This window comes from Oncorhynchus mykiss, chromosome 3 (assembly GCF_013265735.2).
Source record: "Oncorhynchus mykiss isolate Arlee chromosome 3, USDA_OmykA_1.1, whole genome shotgun sequence".
In the NCBI taxonomy this organism is placed as follows: domain Eukaryota; kingdom Metazoa; phylum Chordata; class Actinopteri; order Salmoniformes; family Salmonidae; genus Oncorhynchus; species Oncorhynchus mykiss.
This window is the reverse complement of record NC_048567.1, coordinates 10,203,213-10,226,849: the sequence shown is the minus strand read 5'-3', so window position 1 is coordinate 10,226,849 and position 23,637 is coordinate 10,203,213. Positions and strand designations below refer to the sequence as shown.

Below are 23,637 nucleotides of genomic sequence, written 5' to 3'. Positions count from 1 at the left end.
CAGTACCGTTGAGTGATTTAAATAAGGCCAAACTTTATTCATTGTTATTATTTTATTTATATTAGACTCTGGAGTGAAAAAGGATGCCATTCAAAAGGAGCATTGATTATACCATACAAACGCAATTCAAGGGTTAACAAGGTCAGTAGGCAGGGAGGGTGTTCAATGAAATCTGACATCACATATGTACATAACATCCTATAGAGACCTCAGAAACCCACTGCTATATAGTTATTATTGCTATTTACGGTAGAGCTACTGCAGCACCAGTGGCAGGAGTTTTATTGCTATGTGCCTGCTGTCATTGCATGGGATTTGTAGTTCTGTAATGGTCTCGAGGTTGGATGGGAGATGTAGTTCTCCATTCAGCCTACAGAGAGGAAGTACTGAAGCCCTCTCTTGAATGTTCTTTTTAAGAGCAAAGTTTCATGAGGGGATGGGCAACTCCAGTCCTTGGGGACTTGGTGTCCCTTCTGCACCGGACTCCAATAATCGCCTAATCATGATCTTCAGTTTAGAATGCAATTAGTTTATTCACCACTCTGGCCCCAAGGACAGGAGTTGCCCATCCCTGATTTAGATAATGTCATCAACAGTGAAATGTACAGTATAGTATCAGAAGGTAATACAAGGGAGGTACAGAATTTTCACCTATAAAAAGTAACTCAAATAAAAATTGCACGTTGAATACCAAGTGAGGAGACTGCATATTCATTCACCCAAAAATGTGTCTTGTTTCTATGTGTCAGTGTTTCTCTACAACAAGATATAGATATAAAAACGTGAAAATAAATTGGTGCTACATTTAAAAAACATAGAACTACAATGTCATAACGTCAATACCATTCTGGCTCGCCTCGCAACTGTTGACACTGGACAGACAAGGGGGATTGTAAGGGGTGACTTTGACCGAGTGAACCTGGTTCAGACGTCTTCATAATCATGCTACCTACTGTATCTATCTGACATTAGCTTACTGTGAGGTTCTACAGCAGGCCATTCAACCTTCTTGGTACTGATGTTACGCACCTTTAATTTACATCTAAAGCTCCATTTTTGGGGATTAGTTATTTATTCTTCATCTCAGTAAAGTGTCCATTCATAAAAAAACGGGAAAAAAATCTGTACTTTTTTAAACAAAAAAAATTAGCGTGAATACAGGTTCCTTGAATGGGCGGAGTTGGGGTGTGTTTGACTACTCCCGTAACCAGTCAGCATGCTGGGAGAGTACTGTACTTTCAGAAACAGCGTTTTGATTCGATATGGGGGAGCCGCCATTGAAGATCCACAGAGGAGGGTGTGCAGAGAGAAGGAAGACAAGAAAACAAGAAATCTCCATTATTCAAATTTGTTTCAAAATCATCTCATGTAGGAAGATGAGCACTCACGTGGTCACATTATTCCCCTAACAACAGGGGTAGAGGAGGTAGAAGTTATCCACAACCACTGATCCAGGGTCTTTACCTCCAAATGGTTAAGGTTAGGAATGGGTGTCAGGTAATCTGATCCCAGATCAGAGGTGGATGGAGGCAACTTCTACCACAAGCACCAGGGACTGTTGTAAAAGTTAGGACTGGGATGGTAATGCTAGAAAGGACAAAGGTAGGGTAATGGTTAGGGTTAGGTCTCAGGTTTGTGGTCAGAAAGCACTGTATTTACATCCTTTCTAGCATGTCCAATGTCAGAGAGGTGACAACCGACGGAGTAAGTTGTTAGGGGCAGAAAGTGAGCTTTCCCATTCAAGCGATAGTACACATACTTTAGGTTAGTTGAATAAAAAAAAGAATGCCAGTTTACAGCAGGTGCGTAGACAGAATTTAGTTGGTAGATGGGCCTGCAGAAATTTGGATGGGCCAACGTTACCCAGGCCCACCCATGCCTACACTCCTGGCCTATAGGGCCCTGTGAGGTTGGAGCCACACCACCATCACAACCATCATCACCACCATCCCCAATACCATCACAACCATCATCACCACTACCATCACAACCATTACCACCATCCCCACTACCATCACCACCATCCCCACTATCACAACTATCATCGCCACCATCACAACTATTATCATCACAACGATTATCACCACCATCTCCACTACCATCACCACCATCCCCACTACCATCACAACCATCACCACCATTACCATCACCACCATCCCCAATACCATCACAACCATCATCACCACTACCATCACAACCATTACCACCATCCCCACTACCATCACCACCATCCCCACTATCACAACTATCATCGCCACCATCACAACTATTATCATCACAACGATTATCACCACCATCTCCACTACCATCACCACCATCCCCACTACCATCACAACCATCACCACTACCATCACAACCATCACCACCACTACCATCACCACCATCCCCAATACCATCACAACCATCATCACCACTACCATCACAAACATTACCACCATCCCCACTACCATCACCACCATCCCCACTATCACAACTATCATCGCCACCATCACAACTATTATCATCACAACGATTATCACCACCATCTCCACTACCATCACCACCACCACCATCCCCACTACCATCACCACCATCACCACTACCATCACAACCATCACCACCACTACCATCACCACCATCCCCAATACCATCACAACCATCATCACCACTACCATCACAACCATTACCACCATCCCCACTACCATCACCACCATCCCCACTATCACAACTATCATCGCCACCATCACAACTATTATCATCACAACGATTATCACCACCATCTCCACTACCATCACCACCACCACCATCTCCACTACCATCACCACCACCACCATCCCCACTACCACCACCACCATCCCCACTACCATCACAACCATCACCACCATCCCCACTACCATCACCATCATCCCCACTACCATCACCATCATCCCCACTACCATCACCACCATCCCCACTACCATCACAACCATCATCCCAACTACCATCACCACCATCATCACTACTACCATCACCACCACAACCTTCACCACATTGACCACCATCACCACTCCCATCACCACCTTGACCATCACCACCATGACCACCATCACCACTCCCATCACCACCTTGACCGTCACCACCATGACCACCACCATCACCAGTTAGTTATATCCAGAATGTTTATTATCGACTAACAACAAACGTACAGGCAAAAAACACCTCGAGGGACGATTTACATGCATAGTGATGATAAATGCCACAGATTAGGATGTCACGAATACAAAGGAACTCACAGAGGGGGGTGGGGACTGCCTGTCAGTCAGGGGTAGGCTCTCATAGCCAGGGTTGCCATTGGAGGAAACGTTTGGAGTCCTGTGTAGAGACAGAAAGAGAGAGGAAACGAAAGGAAAAGCAGGAAGGCAGAAGAGGAGGAAGAGGAGCAGGAGTGGAGAATGAGTGAGAGAGAGGGGAAAAAGGGATGAGACACATTGAGAAAGACGAAAAGAGGGAGGTGGACCAAAGGAGGGAACCGAGGTGGGGTAAGAAGAGAAAGGGAGGAAGAGCGATTAGAGAAATGGTGATGTAGAAACGGACCTCCTTATAACTGGTGGCATTAGTGTTATTAGGGCACTATATCTACGTAGGCAGGGGGATAGCTGGAGGTTTCAGCATGGGGGACACAGATATTATACACACAGTGCACTCCTGATAAGTCCACTTTGGGAAATGCAAAGTCATGTACAATGATGAAATGCACATTTGTGTACAACGTGTACGTGCATGGCAATTTAAAACTTCACCAGTCCCAATTCAAAATACATTCATTTTTAATTGCTCTGGATATCCACATGCTCCACTTTAGTGTGTGCTTTCTAGTCGGCCCCAAACCAGAGCATTTATCAGGAGTCCACTGCATTCTTATTGTTTATTGGGTACCTGGAATCTGAGTTACTTTACTCTGGGCAGTTTGGTCATGATACTGTTACTATTAGATCTAGGCTAGGGCCACTGACGATCACAGTGTTTACAGCGCCTGAATACACCAACTGGACTTGGCATTTAGTTATGTTCTACATGCTAAGACATAAGGTAGGAAAGTACACTTCTTAGGGCATTAACTGGACTGGCAAAGTATAGAAAGAGAGTGAAAGAGAGGAAGAGACATTGAGAGGAAGTGACAGTGAGATGAAGTGACAGTGAGAGGTAGTGAAAGACAGAGAGAGAGAGAGAGAGTGAAAGAGAGGAAGAGACAGTGAGAGGGAGTGAAAGACCGAGAGAGAGTGAGAGAGAGGAAGAGACAGTGAGAGGGAGTGAAAGACCGAGAGAGAGTGAGAGAGAGGAAGTGACAGTGAGAGGGAGTGACAGTGAGAGGGAGTGAAAGACCGAGAGAGAGTGAGAGAGAGGAAGAGACAGTGAGAGGGGGTGAAAGAGAGGAAGTGACAGTGAGAGAGAGTGAAAGAGAGAAAGTGACAGTGAGAGAGAGTGAAAGAGAGGAAGTGACAGTGAGAGGGAGTGAAAGAGAGGAAGTGACAGTGAGAGAGAGTGAAAGAGAGGAAGTGACAGTGAGAGAGAGTGAAAGAGAGGAAGTGACAGTGAGAAGGAGTAAAAGACAGAGAGAGAGTGAGAGAGAGGAAGAGACAGTGAGAGGGAGTGAAAGAGAGGAAGTGACAGTGAGAGAGAGTAAGAGACGGTGAGAGGGAGTGAAAGACCGAGAGAGAGTGAGAGAGAGAGGAAGAGACAGTGAGAGGGAGTGAAAGACCGAGAGAGAGTGAGAGAGAGGAAGAGACCGTGAGAGGGAGTGAGAGAGAGGAAGAGACAGTGAGAGGGAGTGAAAGACCGAGAGAGAGTGAGAGAGTGATAAAGAAATAATAAAGGACAGAGACAGAAAGAGAGAGAGGTGAGAGTAATTTGAGAGACTTGATAACATGAGACTTGGACACCACAGTGTGGATGGTGGGTGGGAGTGATGGGGTTTACCTAGGTCAACCTGAGCCTCATATCTCCGCAGTATTAAGGCCTGTGTCTAAAATGACACCATATTCCCCATATAGTGCACTACTTTCGGACACTTGGCCCCAAGTAGTGCACTATATGGTGAATAGGGTGTCATTTGAAACACACTCAAGATCTGTGAGTGATCGATCGGACCGGTCTATGTCTGTCTTGGAAGGTGCGACAGACCGATAGACAGACACACAGAAAGACAGACTTCTGGAGTTGTGTCTGTTTCTCTGCCTACCCTGCAGTCCACAGTAGCCCTATCTGTGTGTCTGTTTCTCTGCCTACCCTACGGTCCACAGTAGCCCTGTCTGTGTGTCTGTTTCTCTGCCTACCCTGCAGTCCACAGTAGACCTGTCTGTGGGTCTGTTTCTCTGCCTACCCTGCAGTCCACAGTAGATATGTCTGTGGGTCTGTTTCTCTGCCTACCCTGCAGTCCACAGTAGCCCTATCTGTGTGTCTGTTTCTCTGCCTACCCTATGGTCCACAGTAGCCTTGCCTGTGTCTGTTTCTCTGCCTACCCTGCAGTCCACAGTAGATCTGTCTGTGTGTCTGTTTCTCTGCCTACCCTGCAGTCCACAGCAGACCTATCTGTGTGTCTGTTTCTCTGCCTACCCTATGGTCCACAGTAGCCTTGCCTGTGTCTGTTTCTCTGCCTACCCTGCAGTCCACAGTAGATCTGTCTGTGTGTTTGTTTCTCTGCCTACCCTGCAGTCCACAGCAGACCTATCTGTGTGTCTGTTTCTCTGCCTACCCTATGGTCCACAGTAGCCTTGCCTGTGTCTGTTTCTCTGCCTACCCTGCAGTCCACAGTAGCCCTGTCTGTGTGTCTGTTTCTCTGCCTACCCTGCAGTCCACAGCAGACCTATCTGTGTGTCTGTTTCTTTGCCTACCCTGCAGTCCACAGCAGACCTATCTGTGTGTCTGTTTCTCTGCCTACCCTGCAGTCCACAGCAGACCTATCTGTGTGTCTGTTTCTCTGCCTACCCTGCAGTCCACAGCAGACCTATCTGTGTGTCTGTTTCTCTGCCTACCCTGCAGTCCACAGCAGACCTATCTGTGTGTCTGTTTCTCTGCCTACCCTGCAGTCCACATTAGACCTGTCTATGTGTCTGTTTCTCTGCCTACCCTGCGGGCCACGGCAGACCTATCTGTGGGTCTGTTTCTCTATCTGTGTGTCTGTTTCTCTGCCTACCCTGCAGTCCACAGTAGACCTGTCTGTGTGTCTGTTTCTCTATCTGTGTGTCTGTTTCTCTGCCTACCCTGCGGTCCACAGTAGACCTATCTGTGTGTCTGTTTCTCTGCCTACCCTGCGGTCCACAGCAGACCTATCTGTGGGTCTATTTCTCTATCTGTGTGTCTGTTTCTCTGCCTACCTTGCAGTCCACAGCAGACCTATCTGTGTGTCTGTCTGCGTTGCGTGTGTTTGCTTCCCCTGACAAAGTGATCTGTATGTGTCTATATGGAGGCAGAGTGGTTCTGACTACTCCATCACTGTACATGTCTGGGTGGGTGTGAGGTAGAACTATATCCAATGTATTTCCAATGTCAAATGTTTGCCATGTGTTCATGTATGCTAACATTACAGGGTGTGGTGAAGTAAATATGTGTGTCTTTTCAAGCTGTGCATCTAAAACCTCTGTGTGTCTCTGTTTTGTACCTATCCTTTACTTTTGCTCATTAACATAGCAGACTTAGTCAGTAGGTCTGTGTGTGTTCATGCACGCTCCACTACTCTATACTGGGCCTATATGAGTGTCCTGATCTTGTTGGCTTCAGTTGGGAGCTTTGAGTTGAAGTTACACCAAGGCACAGATCTAGGATCAGCTTAACCTCCCCCAAGTCTTCATCCTCAACCACTATTGTAAAAAAAAAACTGACCTTGGCTCAGTGACTGGGGGAAACTTCATCTTATTCCCGGGGGGTCTCTCTGAGGCAACTCTGTCTGTCTGTCTGTCTGTGTGTGTGTCTGTGTGTCTGTGTTACTCACGGGAGGGGTGGCGCGCTAGAAAAGGGAGGAGTCCACCCGCCTCCCTGGTAATTATAGAAGGGGGGCAAGGCCCCTCGCTGAGACCCCGCGACCGGCTGTCTACGTGCCTGATGGGAAGTGAAGGGGTCCTCGCTCTCGCTGTCCGAATCTTCATACTCCTCGGAATCACTGTCGCCCGTCAGAGAGAGGGGAGAGGAGAACTCATGAGAACAACAATTAGGGGTTTTGGTAACACTTTGTATGAACCTGTGAAATCCTATGGAACAGATACGGAACACACTCTTCATGTGTGGAAGACAGCCACAACATCTGTGTACTTTTACCTTACTGTACAAGAAAACAACAACAAAAAAAAATTGTAAAATAGTAATACTGTGTAAAAGTTTTAGGCAGGTGTGAGAAAATGCTGTAAAGTAAGAATGCTTTCAAAAATAGACATGTTAATAGATTATATTTATCAATAAACAAAATGCAAAGTGAGTGAACAGAAGAAAAATCTAAATCAAATCCATATTTGGTGTGCTTTGCCTTCAAAGCATCAATTATTGTAGGTACACTTGCACAAAGTCAAGGATTTTGTAGGTATATAGTCAGGTGTATGATTAAACAATTATACCAAACAGGTGCTAATTATCATCAATTAATTTCTGCAAATGTTGGGGATTTGGTCAGAATTAATGGTCTCCTCAAATCAAATCAAATCATCAAATCAAATTTATTTTATATAGCCCTTCGTACATCAGCTGATATCTCAAAGTGCTGTACAGAAACCCAGCCTAAAACCCCAAACAGCAAGCAATGCAGGTGAAGAAGCACGGTGGCTAGGAAAAACTCCCTAGAAAGGCCAAAACCTAGGAAGAAACCTAGAGAGGAACCAGGCTATGTGGGGTGGCCAGTCCTCTTCTGGCTGTGCCGGGTGGAGATTATAACAAAACATGGTCAAGATGTTCAAATGTTCATAAATGACCAGCATGGTCGAATAATAATAAGGCAGAATAGTTGAAACTGGAGCAGCAGCACAGTCAGGTGGACTGGGGACAGCAAGGAGTCATCATGTCAGGTAGTCCTGGGGCATGGTCCTAGGGCTCAGGTCCTCCGAGAGAGAGAAAGAAAGAGAGAATTAGAGAGAGCATATGTGGGATGGCCAGTCCTCTTCTGGCTGTGCCGGGTGGAGATTATAACAGAACATGGCCAAGATGTTCAAATGTTCATAAATGATCAGCATGGTCGAATAATAATAAGGCAGAACAGTTGAAACTGGAGCAGCAGCACAGCCAGGTGGACTGGGGACAGCAAGGAGTCATCATGTCAGGTAGTCCTGGGGCATGGTCCTAGGGCTCAGGTCCTCCGAGAGAGAGAAAGAGAGAAGGAGAGAATTAGAGAACGCACACTTAGATTCACACAGGACACCGAATAGGACAGGAGAAGTACTCCAGATATAACAAACTGACCCTAGCCCCCCGACACATAAACTACTGCAGCATAAATACTGGAGGCTGAGACAGGAGGGGTCAGGAGACACTGTGGCCCACTCCGAGGACACCCCCGGACAGGGCCAAACAGGAAGGATATAACCCCACCCACTTTGCCAAAGCACAGCCCCCACACCACTAGAGGGATATCTTCAACCACCAACTTACCATCCTGAGACAAGGCTGAGTATAGCCCACAAAGACCTCCGCCACGGCACAACTTAAGGGGGGGGGGGGAGCGCCAACCCAGACAGGATGACCACATCAGTGACTCAACCCACTCAGGTGACGCACCTCCTCCAGGGACGGCATGAGAGAGCCCCAGTAAAGCCAGTGACTCAGCCCCTGTAATAGGGTTAGAGGCAGAGAATCCCAGTGGAAAGAGGGGAACCGGCCAGGCAGAGACAGCAAGGGTGGTTCGTTGCTCCAGAGCCTTTCCGTTCAACCTCCCACTCCTGGGCCAGACTACACTCAATCATATGACCCACTGAAGAGATGAGTCTTCAGTAGAGACTTAAAGGTTGAGACCGAGTTTGCGTCTCTGACATGGGTAGGCAGACCGTTCCATAAAAATGAGAAGTACTCCTCCTCAATACTGAGAAGTACAGGCAGATATTTATCCATTATGCAATACCATCTGGGAAGCATCTGATTGGCCCCAAATTTAATCTGCAGCATGACAACAACCCCAAACATACAGCGAAAGTCATTAAGAACTATCTTCAGCGTTAAGAAGAACAGGGAGTCCTGGAAGTGATGGTATGGCCCCCACAGAGCCCTGATCTCAACATCATCGAGTCTGGCTGGGATTACATGAAGAGAGAGAAGCACCTGAGGCTGCCTAAATCCACAGAAGAACTGTGGTTAGTTCTCCAAGATGTTTGAGCCAACCTACCTGCCGAGTTCCTTCAAAAACTGTAAATGTACAGTTTAGAAGAATTTATGCTGTTTTGAAGGCAAAGGGTGGTCACACCAAATATTGATTTGATGTAGATTTTTCTTCTATTCGCTCACTTTGCATTTTGTTAATTGATAAATATAAAAACTATTAACATGTCTATTTATTTTAAAGCATTCTTACTTTACAGCATTTTTTCACACCTGCCAAAAACCTTTGCACAATACTGTATATATTTTTTTTTATCTGTTCAATTAATGGGTTTGTGATGGTGCATTCAGCAATGTCCTTTGGAATACAGACCTCCTGTTAATTTTACATCGATATTCACAAATAGAAAAAATTAATCCCCTTGTTGATCCCTGAATCTGTTTTTCCCTTCATGGCTGTGACACAGTTGGAAGCTGTTTACTACAGACAGACACACAGACAGAAGCTCTGACAGACCTGGAGGTACAGTAGTGAGTTACATGCCCATCCAGTACGTCAACCCACACCTAAAGATACACCTCTATATACAGTGGGGCAAAAAAAGTATTTAGTCAGCCACCAATTGTGCAAGTTCTCCCACTTAAAAAGATGAGTGAGGCCAGTAATTTTCATAATATGTACACTTCAACTATGACAGACAAAATGAGAAAAAAAAATCCAGAAAATCACATTGTAGGATTTTTAATGAATGTATTTGCAAATTATGGTGGAATATAAGTATTTGGTCAATAACAAAAGTTTTTCAATACTTTGTTATATACCCTTTGTTGGCAATGACAGAGGTCAAACGTTTTCTGTAAGTCTTCACAAGGTTTTCACACACTGTTGCTGGTATTTTGGCCCATTTCTCCATGCAGATATCCTCTAGAGCAGTGATGTTTTGGGGCTGTTGCTGGGCAACACGGACTTTCAACTCCCTCCAAAGATTTTCTATGGGGTTGAGATCTGGAGACTGGCTAGGCCACTCCAGGACCTTGAAATGCTTCTTACGAAGCCACTCCTTCGTTGCCCGGAGGGGTGTTTGGGATCATTGTCATGCTGAAAGACCCAGCCACGTTTAATCTTCAATGCCCTTGCTGATGGAAGGAGGTTTTCACTCAAAATCTCACGATATATGGCCCCATTCATTCTTTCCTTTACACAGACCAGTCGTCCTGGTCCCTTTGCAGAAAAACAGCCCCAAAGCATGATGTTTCCACCCCCATGCTTCACAGTAGGTATGGTGTTCTTTGGATGCAACTCAGCATTCTTTGTCCTCCAAACACGACGAGTTGAGTTTTTACCAAAAAGTTATATTTTGGTTTCATCTGACCATATGACATTCTCCCAATCTTCTTCTGGATCATCCAAATGCTCTCTAAATCAAATCAAATCAAATCACATTTATATATATAGCCCTTCGTACATCAGCTGATATCTCAAAGTGCTGTACAGAAACCCAGCCTAAAACCCCAAACAGCAAGCAATGCAGGTGTAGAAGCACGGTGGCTAGGAAAAACTACCTAGAAAGGCCAAAACCTAGGAAGAAACCTAGAGAGGAACCAGGCTATGTGGGGTGGCCAGTCCTCTTCTGGCTGTGCCGGGTGGAGATTATAACAGCAAACTTCAGACGGGCCTGGACATGTACTGGCTTAAGCAGGGGGACACATCTGGCACTGCAGGATTTGAGTCCCTGGCGGCGTAGTGTGTTACTGATGGTAGGCTTTGTTACTTTGGTCCCAGCTCTCTGCAGGTCATTCACTAGGTCCCCCCATGTGGTTCTGGAATTTTTGCTCACCGTTCTTGTGATCATTTTGACCCCACGGGGTGAGATCTTGCGTGGAGCCCCAGATCGAGGGAGATTATCAGTGGTCTTGTATGTCTTCCATTTCCTAATAATTGCTCCCACAGTTGATTTCTTCAAACCAAGCTGCTTACCTATTGCAGATTCAATCTTCCCAGCGTGGTGCAAGTCTACAATTTTGTTTCTGGTGTCCTTTGACAGCTCTTTGGTCTTGGCCATAGTGGAGTTTGGAGTGTGACTGTTTGAGGTTGTGGACAGGTGTCTTTTATACTGATAACAAGTTCAAACAGGTGCCATTAATACAGGTAACGAGTGGAGGACAGAGGAGCCTCTTAAAGAAGAGGTTACAGGTCTGTGAGAGCCAGAAATCTTGCTTGTTTGTAGGTGACCAAATACTTATTTTCCACCATAATTTCCAAATAAATTCATTAAAAATCCTACAATGTGATTTTCTGGATTATTTTTCTCATTGTCTGTCACAGTTGAAGTGTACCTATGATGAAAATTACAGGCGGGAGAACTTGCACAATTGGTGGCTGACTAAATATTTTTTTTCCCCACTGTAGTACAACCTTACCTTACTGCTGAGCATGTTCAGAGGAAATGTTAAACTATGATGTAGAAGATTTCAGCAACAACATTATGACATCAATAACATATCTCGTTCTCTATCTCTCTCTCTCATACACACACAGACACACACACCTGGGGAAGCTTCTCCAGGCGCCGGGCAGGGAACAGAGGATGGCAGTGAAGGCCAGAGCCGAAAGGAAAGAGTAGAGAGAGAGGTAGAGCAATCCCTCCATCCCATCAGAGCACAGGCCTTTCAAAGAGTCAATATAATCCTAAGAAACAGAGACAGAAAGAGCAAAAAGACTTGAGAAAACAGCAAGAACACACCAGAGACCATTACACCCCATGTTAAACACCAGGCCTACCTTGTTGAGACCTTGACAGTGGAGTAGCGCCACCAGCTGGTGAAAGTTGCCCTCTGTGGCATTGAGAATCTGCTGAACCTCCCTGAGTGACTTCTACAACAACAATAGGCAAGGATAATTTCACACTTAGTTTCATGAACTGTGTTTTATGTATTTGGCAGCCATTTTGTGTCATGGGTTGCACCCTGGCCCTGTGTGACGTACCTCTGCCTTGGGGACCTGTGGGAGAGCATTCCGGTCCAGGCTGGATAGGTGTGTGTGGATGCTGGAAAGGGACCTCTGTGACTGGGTCAGCAGCTGCAGACAACAGGTCATTGAAAATATTGCTTAGCATCATCATGCTAACACAGTATAATCTATAAACATCCTGATCAATACCTATCAGATAATACAAGTTTACTTACTGTCCTATAATCAGTGCCACCAGGGTTGGAATTACAGAGCTGCCCAGAAATAATCCAAACCCCCATTTATTTACATTGGTCCAGCCCACTAATTTCAGGGCACTCAGAAGAGTCCATGTGTTATTGAAACCCTGATCCCCTAACACCACTACGTGAGACACAGCATCTACAGAGAACAGTTACTACCTGCTGGAAAGGGCTGTTCATACGTCTGCTGCAGGTCAGGTAATAATCCAACACGTCTGGATAGGACAGAGGACAGCAGCAGACCATCAATAGGCAATGAATAAAGTGTGTCAGGGCATTTCAGCATCAAAATGAACGGCTATATGAATGTAATGATCAGAGACTCTTCGTTAGTGTGCAGCGATGCAATACTGTACCTGAGCTGGTCCCAGAGTTGAAGTGGGTGGAGTTGAGCACAAAGGTGTTAGGATCTGTACAGAAGTCACTGACAGACTGGAGATGCAGAGAGAGGTAGTGGGGGAAGAGAGGTAGAGAGGGATATAGAAAGAAATACATAGAAAGAGAGAGAGGTAGAGAGGTGAAGGGGGAGAGAAATTGAGGGAGAGATCACAAGGGAAAAGTTAACAGAGACACACATCCCTCCTCAGATATCTGACAGCAGCACTTGACCCACTGCCTGTTCTATTGATTTACTGAGTGAATCACATGTTGAATAGACCTACTGTCCCTCTCCATACTGTATAGATCTACTGTCCCTCTCCATACTGTATAGATCTACTGTACCTTTACATGTTGAATAGATCTACTGTCCCTCTCCATACTGTATAGATCTACTGTACCTTTACATGTTGAATAGATCTACTGTCCCTCTCCATACTGTATAGATCTACTGTCCCTCTCCATACTGTATAGATCTACTGTACCTTTACATGTTGAATAGATCTACTGTCCCTCTCCATACTGTATAGATCTACTGTCCCTCTCCATACTGTATAGATCTACTGTCCCTCTCCATACTGTATAGATCTACTGTACCTTTACATGTTGAATAGATCTACTGTCCCTCTCCATACTGTATAGACCTACTGTCCCTCTCCATACTGTATAGATCTACTGTCCCTCTCCATACTGTATAGATCTACTGTCCCTCTCCATACTGTATAGATCTACTGTACCTTTACATGTTGAATAGACCTACTGTCCCTCTCCATACTGTATAGATCTACTGTCCCTTTACATGTTGAATAGATCTACTGTCCCTCTCCATACTGTATAGACCTACTGTCCCTCTCCATACTGTATAGATCTACTGTCCCTTTACATGTTGAATAGATCTACTGTCCCTCTCCATACTGTATAGATCTACTGTACCTTTACATGTTGAATAGATCTACTGTCCCTCTCCATACTGTATAGATCTACTGTCCCTCTCCATACTGTATAGACCTACTGTCCCTCTCCATACTGTATAGATCTACTGTACCTTTACATGTTGAATAGATCTACTGTCCCTCTCCATACTGTATAGATCTACTGTACCTTTACATGTTGAATAGATCTACTGTCCCTCTCTATACTGTATAGATCTACTGTCCCTCTCCATACTGTATAGACCTACTGTCCCTCTCCATACTGTATGGATCTACTGTCCCTTTACATGCTGCATAGACCTACTGTCCCTCTCCATACTGTATAGATCTACTGTACCTTTACATGCTGCATAGACCTACTGTCCCTCTCCATACTGTATAGATCTACTGTACCTTTACATGTTGAATAGATCTACTGTCCCTCTCCATACTGTATAGATCTACTGTCCCTCTCCATACTGTATAGACCTACTGTCCCTCTCCATACTGTATAGATCTACTGTACCTTTACATGTTGAATAGATCTACTGTCCCTCTCCATACTGTATAGATCTACTGTCCCTCTCCATACTGTATAGACCTACTGTCCCTCTCCATACTGTATAGATCTACTGTACCTTTACATGTTGAATAGATCTACTGTCCCTCTCCATACTGTATAGATCTACTGTACCTTTACATGTTGAATAGATCTACTGTCCCTCTCCATACTGTATAGATCTACTGTACCTTTACATGTTGAATAGATCTACTGTCCCTCTCCATACTGTATAGATCTACTGTCCCTTTACATGTTGAATAGATCTACTGTCCCTCTCTATACTGTATAGATCTACTGTCCCTCTCCATACTGTATAGATCTAATGTCCCTCTCCATACTGTATAGATCTACTGTACCTTTACATGCTGCATAGACCTACTGTCCCTCTCCATGCTGTATAGATCTACTGTACCTTTACATGTTGAATAGATCTACTGTCCCTCTCCATACTGTATAGATCTACTGTCCCTTTACATGTTGAATAGATCTACTGTCCCTCTCTATACTGTATAGATCTACTGTCCCTCTCCATACTGTATAGATCTAATGTCCCTCTCCATACTGTATGGATCTACTGTACCTTTACATGTTGAATAGATCTACTGTCCCTCTCTATACTGTATAGATCTACTGTCCCTCTCCATACTGTATAGACCTACTGTCCCTCTCCATACTGTATAGATCTACTGTACCTTTACATGTTGAATAGATCTACTGTCCCTCTCCATACTGTATAGATCTACTGTCCCTTTACATGTTGAATAGATCTACTGTCCCTCTCCATACTGTATAGATCTACTGTACCTTTACATGTTGAATAGATCTACTGTCCCTCTCCATACTGTATAGATCTACTGTCCCTTTACATGTTGAATAGATCTACTGTCCCTCTCCATACTGTATAGATCTACTGTCCCTTTACATGTTGAATAGATCTACTGTCCCTCTCCATACTGTATAGATCTACTGTACCTTTACATGTTGAATAGATCTACTGTCCCTCTCCATACTGTATAGACCTACTGTCCCTCTCCATACTGTATAGATCTACTGTACCTTTACATGTTGAATAGATCTACTGTCCCTCTCCATACTGTATAGATCTACTGTCCCTCTCCATACTGTATAGACCTACTGTCCCTCTCCATACTGTATAGATCTACTGTACCTTTACATGTTGAATAGATCTACTGTCCCTCTCCATACTGTACAGATCTACTGTCCCTTTACATGTTGAATAGATCTACTGTCCCTCTCCATACTGTATAGATCTACTGTCCCTCTCCATACTGTATGGATCTACTGTCCCTTTACATGCTGCATAGACCTACTGTCCCTCTCCATACTGTATGGATCTACTGTACCTTTACATGCTGCATAGACCTACTGTCCCTCTCCATACGTATAGATCTACTGTACCTTTACATGTTGAATAGATCTACTGTCCCTCTCCATACTGTATGGATCTACTGTCCCTCTCCATACTGTATAGATCTACTGTCCCTCTCCATACTGTATAGATCTACTGTCCCTCTCCATACTGTATAGATCTACTGTACCTTTACATGCTGCATAGACCTACTGTCCCTCTCCATACTGTATGGATCTACTGTACCTTTACATGTTGAATAGATCTACTGTCCCTCTCCATACTGTATAGATCTACTGTCCCTTTACATGTTGAATAGATCTACTGTCCCTCTCCATACTGTATAGATCTACTGTCCCTTTACATGTTGAATAGATCTACTGTCCCTCTCCATACTGTATAGATCTACTGTCCCTCTCCATACTGTATAGACCTACTGTCCCTCTCCATACTGTATAGATCTACTGTACCTTTACATGTTGAATAGATCTACTGTCCCTCTCCATACTGTATAGATCTACTGTCCCTCTCCATACTGTATAGACCTACTGTCCCTCTCCATACTGTATAGATCTACTGTACCTTTACATGTTGAATAGATCTACTGTCCCTCTCCATACTGTATAGATCTACTGTCCCTTTACATGTTGAATAGATCTACTGTCCCTCTCCATACTGTATAGATCTACTGTCCCTCTCCATACTGTATGGATCTACTGTCCCTTTACATGCTGCATAGACCTACTGTCCCTCTCCATACTGTATGGATCTACTGTACCTTTACATGCTGCATAGACCTACTGTCCCTCTCCATACTGTATAGATCTACTGTACCTTTACATGTTGAATAGATCTACTGTCCCTCTCCATACTGTATGGATCTACTGTCCCTCTCCATACTGTATAGATCTACTGTCCCTCTCCATACTGTATAGATCTACTGTCCCTCTCCATACTGTATAGATCTACTGTACCTTTACATGTTGAATAGATCTACTGTCCCTCTCCATACTGTATAGATCTACTGTCCCTCTCCATACTGTATAGACCTACTGTCCCTCTCCATACTGTATAGATCTACTGTCCCTTTACATGTTGAATAGATCTACTGTCCCTCTCCATACTGTATAGATCTACTGTCCCTCTCCATACTGTATGGATCTACTGTCCCTTTACATGCAGCATAGACCTACTGTCCCTCTCCATACTGTATGGATCTACTGTACCTTTACATGTTGAATAGATCTACTGTCCCTCTCCATACTGTATAGATCTACTGTCCCTTTACATGTTGAATAGATCTACTGTCCCTCTCCATACTGTATAGATCTACTGTCCCTTTACATGTTGAATAGATCTACTGTCCCTCTCCATACTGTATAGATCTACTGTCCCTCTCCATACTGTATAGACCTACTGTCCCTCTCCATACTGTATAGATCTACTGTACCTTTACATGTTGAATAGATCTACTGTCCCTCTCCATACTGTATAGATCTACTGTCCCTCTCCATACTGTATAGACCTACTGTCCCTCTCCATACTGTATAGATCTACTGTACCTTTACATGTTGAATAGATCTACTGTCCCTCTCCATACTGTATAGATCTACTGTCCCTTTACATGTTGAATAGATCTACTGTCCCTCTCCATACTGTATAGATCTACTGTCCCTCTCCATACTGTATGGATCTACTGTCCCTTTACATGCTGCATAGACCTACTGTCCCTCTCCATACTGTATGGATCTACTGTACCTTTACATGCTGCATAGACCTACTGTCCCTCTCCATACTGTATAGATCTACTGTACCTTTACATGTTGAATAGATCTACTGTCCCTCTCCATACTGTATGGATCTACTGTCCCTCTCCATACTGTATAGATCTACTGTCCCTCTCCATACTGTATAGATCTACTGTCCCTCTCCATACTGTATAGATCTACTGTACCTTTACATGTTGAATAGATCTACTGTCCCTCTCCATACTGTATGGATCTACTGTCCCTCTCCATACTGTATAGATCTACTGTCCCTCTCCATACTGTATAGATCTACTGTCCCTCTCCATACTGTATAGATCTACTGTACCTTTACATGCTGCATAGACCTACTGTCCCTCTCCATACTGTATGGATCTACTGTACCTTTACATGTTGAATAGATCTACTGTCCCTCTCCATACTGTATAGATCTACTGTCCCTTTACATGTTGAATAGATCTACTGTCCCTCTCCATACTGTATAGATCTACTGTCCCTTTACATGTTGAATAGATCTACTGTCCCTCTCCATACTGTATAGATCTACTGTCCCTCTCCATACTGTATAGATCTACTGTCCCTTTACATGTTGAATAGATCTACTGTCCCTCTCCATACTGTATAGATCTACTGTCCCTTTACATGTTGAATAGATCTACTGTCCCTCTCCATACTGTATAGATCTACTGTCCCTTTACATGTTGAATAGATCTACTGTCCCTCTCCATACTGTATAGATCTACTGTCCCTCTCCATACTGTATAGATCTACTGTACCTTTACATGTTGAATAGATCTACTGTCCCTCTCCATACTGTATAGATCTACTGTCCCTCTCCATACTGTATAGATCTACTGTACCTTTACATGTTGAATAGATCTACTGTCCCTCTCCATACTGTATAGATCTACTGTCCCTTTACATGTTGAATAGATCTACTGTCCCTCTCCATACTGTATAGACCTACTGTCCCTCTCCATACTGTATAGATCTACTGTCCCTCTCCATACTGTATAGACCTACTGTCCCTCTCCATGTTGTATAGACCTACTGTCCCTCTCCATACTGTATAGACCTACTGTCCCTCTCCATACTGTATAGATCTACTGTCCCTCTCCATACTGTATAGATCTACTGTCCCTCTCCATACTGTATAGACCTACTGTCCCTTTACATGTTGAATAGATCTACTGTCCCTCTCCATGTTGTATAGACCTACTGTCCCTCTCCATACTGTATAGACCTACTGTCCCTCTCCATACTGTATAGATCTACTGTCCCTCTCCATACTGTATAGATGTACTGTCCCTCTCCATACTGTATAGATCTACTGTACCTTTACATGTTGAATAGATCTACTGTCCCTCTCCATACTGTATAGACCTACTGTCCCTCTCCATGTTGTATAGACCTACTGTCCCTCTCCATACTGTATAGGCCTACTGTCCCTCTCCATACTGTATAGACCTACTGTCCCTCTCCGTACTGTATATATCTACTGTCCCTCTCTCCATACTGTATAGATCTACTGTACCTTTACATGTTGAATAGACCTACTGTCCCTCTCCATACTGTATAGACCAACTGTCCCTCTCCATATTGTATAGATCTACTGTCCCTCTCCATACTGTATAGACCTACTGTCCCTCTCCATACTGTATAGACCTACTGTCCCTCTCTATACTGTATAGATCTACTGTCCCTCTCCATACTGTATAGACCTACTGTCCCTTTACATGTTGAATAGATCTACTGTCCCTCTCCATACTGTATAGACCTACTGTCCCTTTACATGTTGAATAGATCTACTGTCCCTCTCCATACTGTATAGACCTACTGTCCCTCTCCATACTGTATAGATCTACTGTCCCTCTCCATACTGTATAGATCTACTGTCCCTCTCCATGTTGTATAGACCTATTGTCCCTTTACATGTTGAATAGATCTACTGTCCCTCTCCATACTGTATAGATCTACTGTCCCTCTCCATACTGTATAGATCTACTGTCCCTCTCCATGTTGTATAGACCTATTGTCCCTTTACATGTTGAATAGATCTACTGTCCCTCTCCATACTGTATAGATCTACTGTCCCTCTCCATACTGTATAGATCTACTGTACCTTTACATGTTGAATAGACCTACTGTCCCTCTCCATACTGTATAGATCTACTGTCCCTTTACATGTTGAATAGATCTAATGTCCCTCTCCATACTGTATAGACCTACTGTCCCTCTCCATACTGTATAGATCTACTGTCCCTCTCCATACTGTATAGATCTACTGTCCCTCTCCATGTTGTATAGACCTATTGTCCCTTTACATGTTGAATAGATCTACTGTCCCTCTCCATGTTGTATAGACCTACTGTCCCTCTCCATACTGTATAGATCTACTGTCCCTCTCCATACTGTATAGATCTACTGTCCCTCTCCATGATGTATAGACCTACTGTCCCTCTCCATACTGTATAGATCTACTGTCCCTCTCCATACTGTATAGATCTACTGTCCCTCTCCATGATGTATAGACCTACTGTCCCTCTCCATACTGTAGACCTACTGTCCCTCTCCATACTGTATAGACCCACTGTCCCTCTCCATACTGTATAGACCTACTGTCCCTCTCCATACTGTATAGACCTACTGTCCCTCTCCATACTGTGTAGACCTACTGTCCCTCTCCATACTGTAGACCTACTGTCCCTCTCCATACTGTATAGACCTACTGTCCCTCTCCATACTGTATAGACCTACTGTCCCTCTCCATACTGTATAGACCCACTGTCCCTCTCCATACTGTATAGACCTACTGTCCCTCTCCATACTGTATAGACCCACTGTCCCTCTCCATACTGTATAGACCTACTGTCCCTCTCCATAATGTATAGATCTACTGTCCCTCTCCATACTGTATAGACCTGCTCTGGGTTTCTCTTTCCATCTCGCTTTTCTCCTCTCTCAACTGTTCCCTCCCTTTCTCTATCATCCTCTCTCTCTTTTCATTTACATCGATCCCTTCCTTTTTCCTCCCTCCTGACTGCCACATTGTAAAAAGAGCTGCAGGCACACAGACACAGAACAAGGGGCAGTCTGGCCAGGAGAGGGAGTGAGAGACCCAGACACACACACAGAGAGAGAGACAGAGAGAGACAGAGAGACAGAGAGACAGAGAGACAGAGAGAGAGAGAGAGAGAGAGAGAGAGAGAGAGAGAGAGAGAGAGAGAGAGAGAGAGTGTCCAGGGCAGTTTAGACCCACAGCTGGGTCATTGTTTTGTCTGTCAGTGGCCAGGGACAGAAGGGCTCTGTGTGGACCGCTGGATGGGCTCTGAGACATCTCCAGCCAGCTCCACATGACACTGGTCTGCTTGAAGCACTCTCCCTCCAGGCCTTTCAACCTTCTTTCATAGACACAGGGGCGCGCACAGGGGGGCGCACACACACACAAATGTCTCCCATTTGTCTCTCCTGACAAACTTCCAAGGCATGGATTTGGAATGGGACAGTTGCAAGAAAGAACACTCCTTGGCAGTTCTCAGCAAATGTCAGTTCTATATTCTTGGCTCGCTGCCAATTATTTTTTATTTATAATTTTTTTATTTTACCCCCTTTTTCTCCCCAATTTCGTGGTATCCAATTGTTTTTAGTAGCTACTATCTTGTCTCATCGCTACAACTCCCGTACGGGCTCGGGAGAGACGAAGGTTGAAAGTCATGCATCCTCCGATACACAACCCAACCTGGGCGCGAACCCAGTCTCTGACGGCACAGCTGGCGCTGCAGTACAGCGCCCTTAACCACTGCGCCACCCGGGAGGCCCCCGCTGCCAATTCTTTATCAAAGCAATATTGAATAAAGATCTCTATGTTCTCGATTCCCTCCAAATGTTTATATTATTTTTTATTTAACCTTAATTGAAATGCCATAATAATTTGTTGCTTTGCTGTAATGATGTGTTGTGGTCTGTGGTGTTGTGGTATGTGGTGTTGTGGTCTGTGGTGTTGTGGTCTGTGGTGTTGTGGTCTGTGGTGTTGTGGTCTGTGGTGTTGTGGTCTGTGGTGTTGTGGTCTGTGGTGTTGTGGTCTGTGGTGTTGTGGTCTGTGGTGTTGTGGTCTGTGGTGTTGTGGTCTGTGGTGTTGTGGTCTGTGGTGTTGTGGTCTGTGGTGTTGTGGTCTGTGGTGTTGTGGTCTGTGGTGTTGTGGTAGGCATCAATCAATAGAATGGCCAAGATCGTGTCATAGCATAGAATCAAATGGTGCTTTTACTGTCACTGGCTGTCCCACTAGTCCCATTTCTACACCACCCTAAACAAACACCTTCTCCAACTCCCTCTCTTTCTCTCTGTGGGTTCTGGTGAGTCTTTGGAGAAGTTCTCCCTCCCTCCCTCTCAACTCTCCCTCTCTCTGGGACTCACTCTCTCCATGGATTAACATGTACTACTTACATACACACGCGCCCACACACACATGATCCCACACACACACACACACACATGCTCCCACACACACACACACACACCACACACACTCCCACACACACACACACACGCCCATAACACACGTGCTCACACACTGCTCACAAACACACAGAAAATACACAGAACACACCTACACACTAATTTCTGCCCCATTTTCCCTCCTTCTTGGTCCCCTGCCATGACTGCAGTGTTCCCTAGGAGGCCAGTCTTTTCACAGTTTCACAGTTTAGCACAAGGGGCACAGAGACACACTGAATGCAATACAGAAACACATACACAAATATGCAGACAGACACCAACAGAAGTACACAGCCATTCTGTTCTGCTCTGGCCGGGACTTCTTTAAGACATTCCTGAGATACTCTCTAGCCAGCCATGAACGATCAACTCCTTCCCTTCCCCTCAACAACACACACCACCCCTCCACCTCTCCTCCCTTTATCAGTCAGTACTCACCACCACAGTGGCAGTCTCCAGGCCCAGGGATCCCCAGCTCAGGAACAGAGCCAGCCAGGCCAGCACCGTCATCCTGGGAGGAGAAAAACCACACACACATAGGGGTCAGGGAAGAACCAAACACACCTCCTAGAAACCATCATATATTACACAGCCTACATGACACAGAGTCACAGAGCATTACAAACTCAGTGTTGTTCGATGCAATACAACACACAGGGTTTAACTGTCGGTCTGTGTGTCTGTGTGTCTGTGTGTGTGTGTGTGTGCTTACAGGATGAGGAGCCAGCGAGCCTGTTTGGCTAGCCCCAGCAGGATGAACAGACACACTAGGAGGTCCAACAGCAACAGCAGCACGTAGGACAGCCATCTACAGCCCAGGAGATAACAGCCATCTCAGCAATAGGACACCATAGAACCACACAATGCAGGGAGTACACTTCCAAATACATTTCTATGGTGCTGAACGCAAAACTCAATCTTTCAGCAAACCACAAGGGAGTGATATACTGGCACACGCTATGTGTGTTCTTAACACCCAATTAAAAACATTGGAGAAGAAGACACTCCCACTCCCTTCCCTCACCTGTAGTCCTCGTTGACCATCAGTGTGTTGGCTGCCCAGCCAGGGGAGAAGGGGCTTGGCATGACCCCTCCGACTGGTGCCACTGTGGGGGCCATGGAGGGAGGCACAGGGGTGAGGGCTGCTATGGGAGGATCTCCGCTATTGTTACTGCTGTTCCAGGCACCCCCGTCAGAGGAGCGAGCCATGGTCAGAGAGGTGAGCAGGGACACCACGTTCTCTGACAGTCTCCTACAGTTCCGGGTGGACACCAAATAAGGCTTACTGCCTGTAAACAGCTCCTCCATAGTGGTCAGGGGCCCAGCGATGGACTGCTGTAGCCCAGAGATTGTGTCTGAAACCTGGGGAGGCGGAGAGGGAGGGGTGGGGCAGGACAGAGAGGTGGAGGTTATAAGTCATACAATCAATCTCATGGTTGATTGTATGACTTATAACCTCCACCTCTCTGTGGAAAAAAACATGTACAAAGAGGGCATCCATCACCCAGACAGATAAACCACTGAGTGACAGCGTGGGGACAGACAGATAAACCACTGAGTGACCGTGTGGGGACAGACAGATAAACCACTGAGTGACCGCATGGGGACAGACATATTAACCACTGAGTGACCGTGTGGGGACAGACAGATAAACCACTGAGTGACCGCATGGGGACAGACAGATAAACCACTGAGTGA

General features: G+C 45.0%; 1 protein-coding gene across 8 annotated transcripts in view; it reads right to left on the bottom strand.

The window, feature by feature from the left end:
• Window positions 1–13: 13 nt before the first annotated feature.
• The window catches only part of LOC110508830 (protein tweety homolog 1), a 46,399-nt gene continuing 22,775 nt past the window's right edge, over window positions 14–23,637 (bottom strand). Inside the window, exons 5-15 of one of the 8 annotated variants that reach the window (XM_036968400.1) lie at window positions 22,964–23,301; window positions 22,652–22,747; window positions 22,378–22,450; window positions 12,816–12,891; window positions 12,619–12,674; window positions 12,233–12,325; window positions 12,029–12,121; window positions 11,796–11,935; window positions 7,054–7,114; window positions 3,252–3,330; window positions 14–1,230 (exon numbers count right to left, since the gene is read on the bottom strand). In XM_036968400.1, the coding sequence (XP_036824295.1) occupies window positions 3,292–3,330; window positions 7,054–7,114; window positions 11,796–11,935; window positions 12,029–12,121; window positions 12,233–12,325; window positions 12,619–12,674; window positions 12,816–12,891; window positions 22,378–22,450; window positions 22,652–22,747; window positions 22,964–23,301 (1,065 nt within the window). In that variant the 3' untranslated portion in view covers window positions 14–1,230; window positions 3,252–3,291. The other 7 variants (XM_036968390.1, XM_036968391.1, XM_036968404.1 and 4 more) reach the window with 7 other exon arrangements.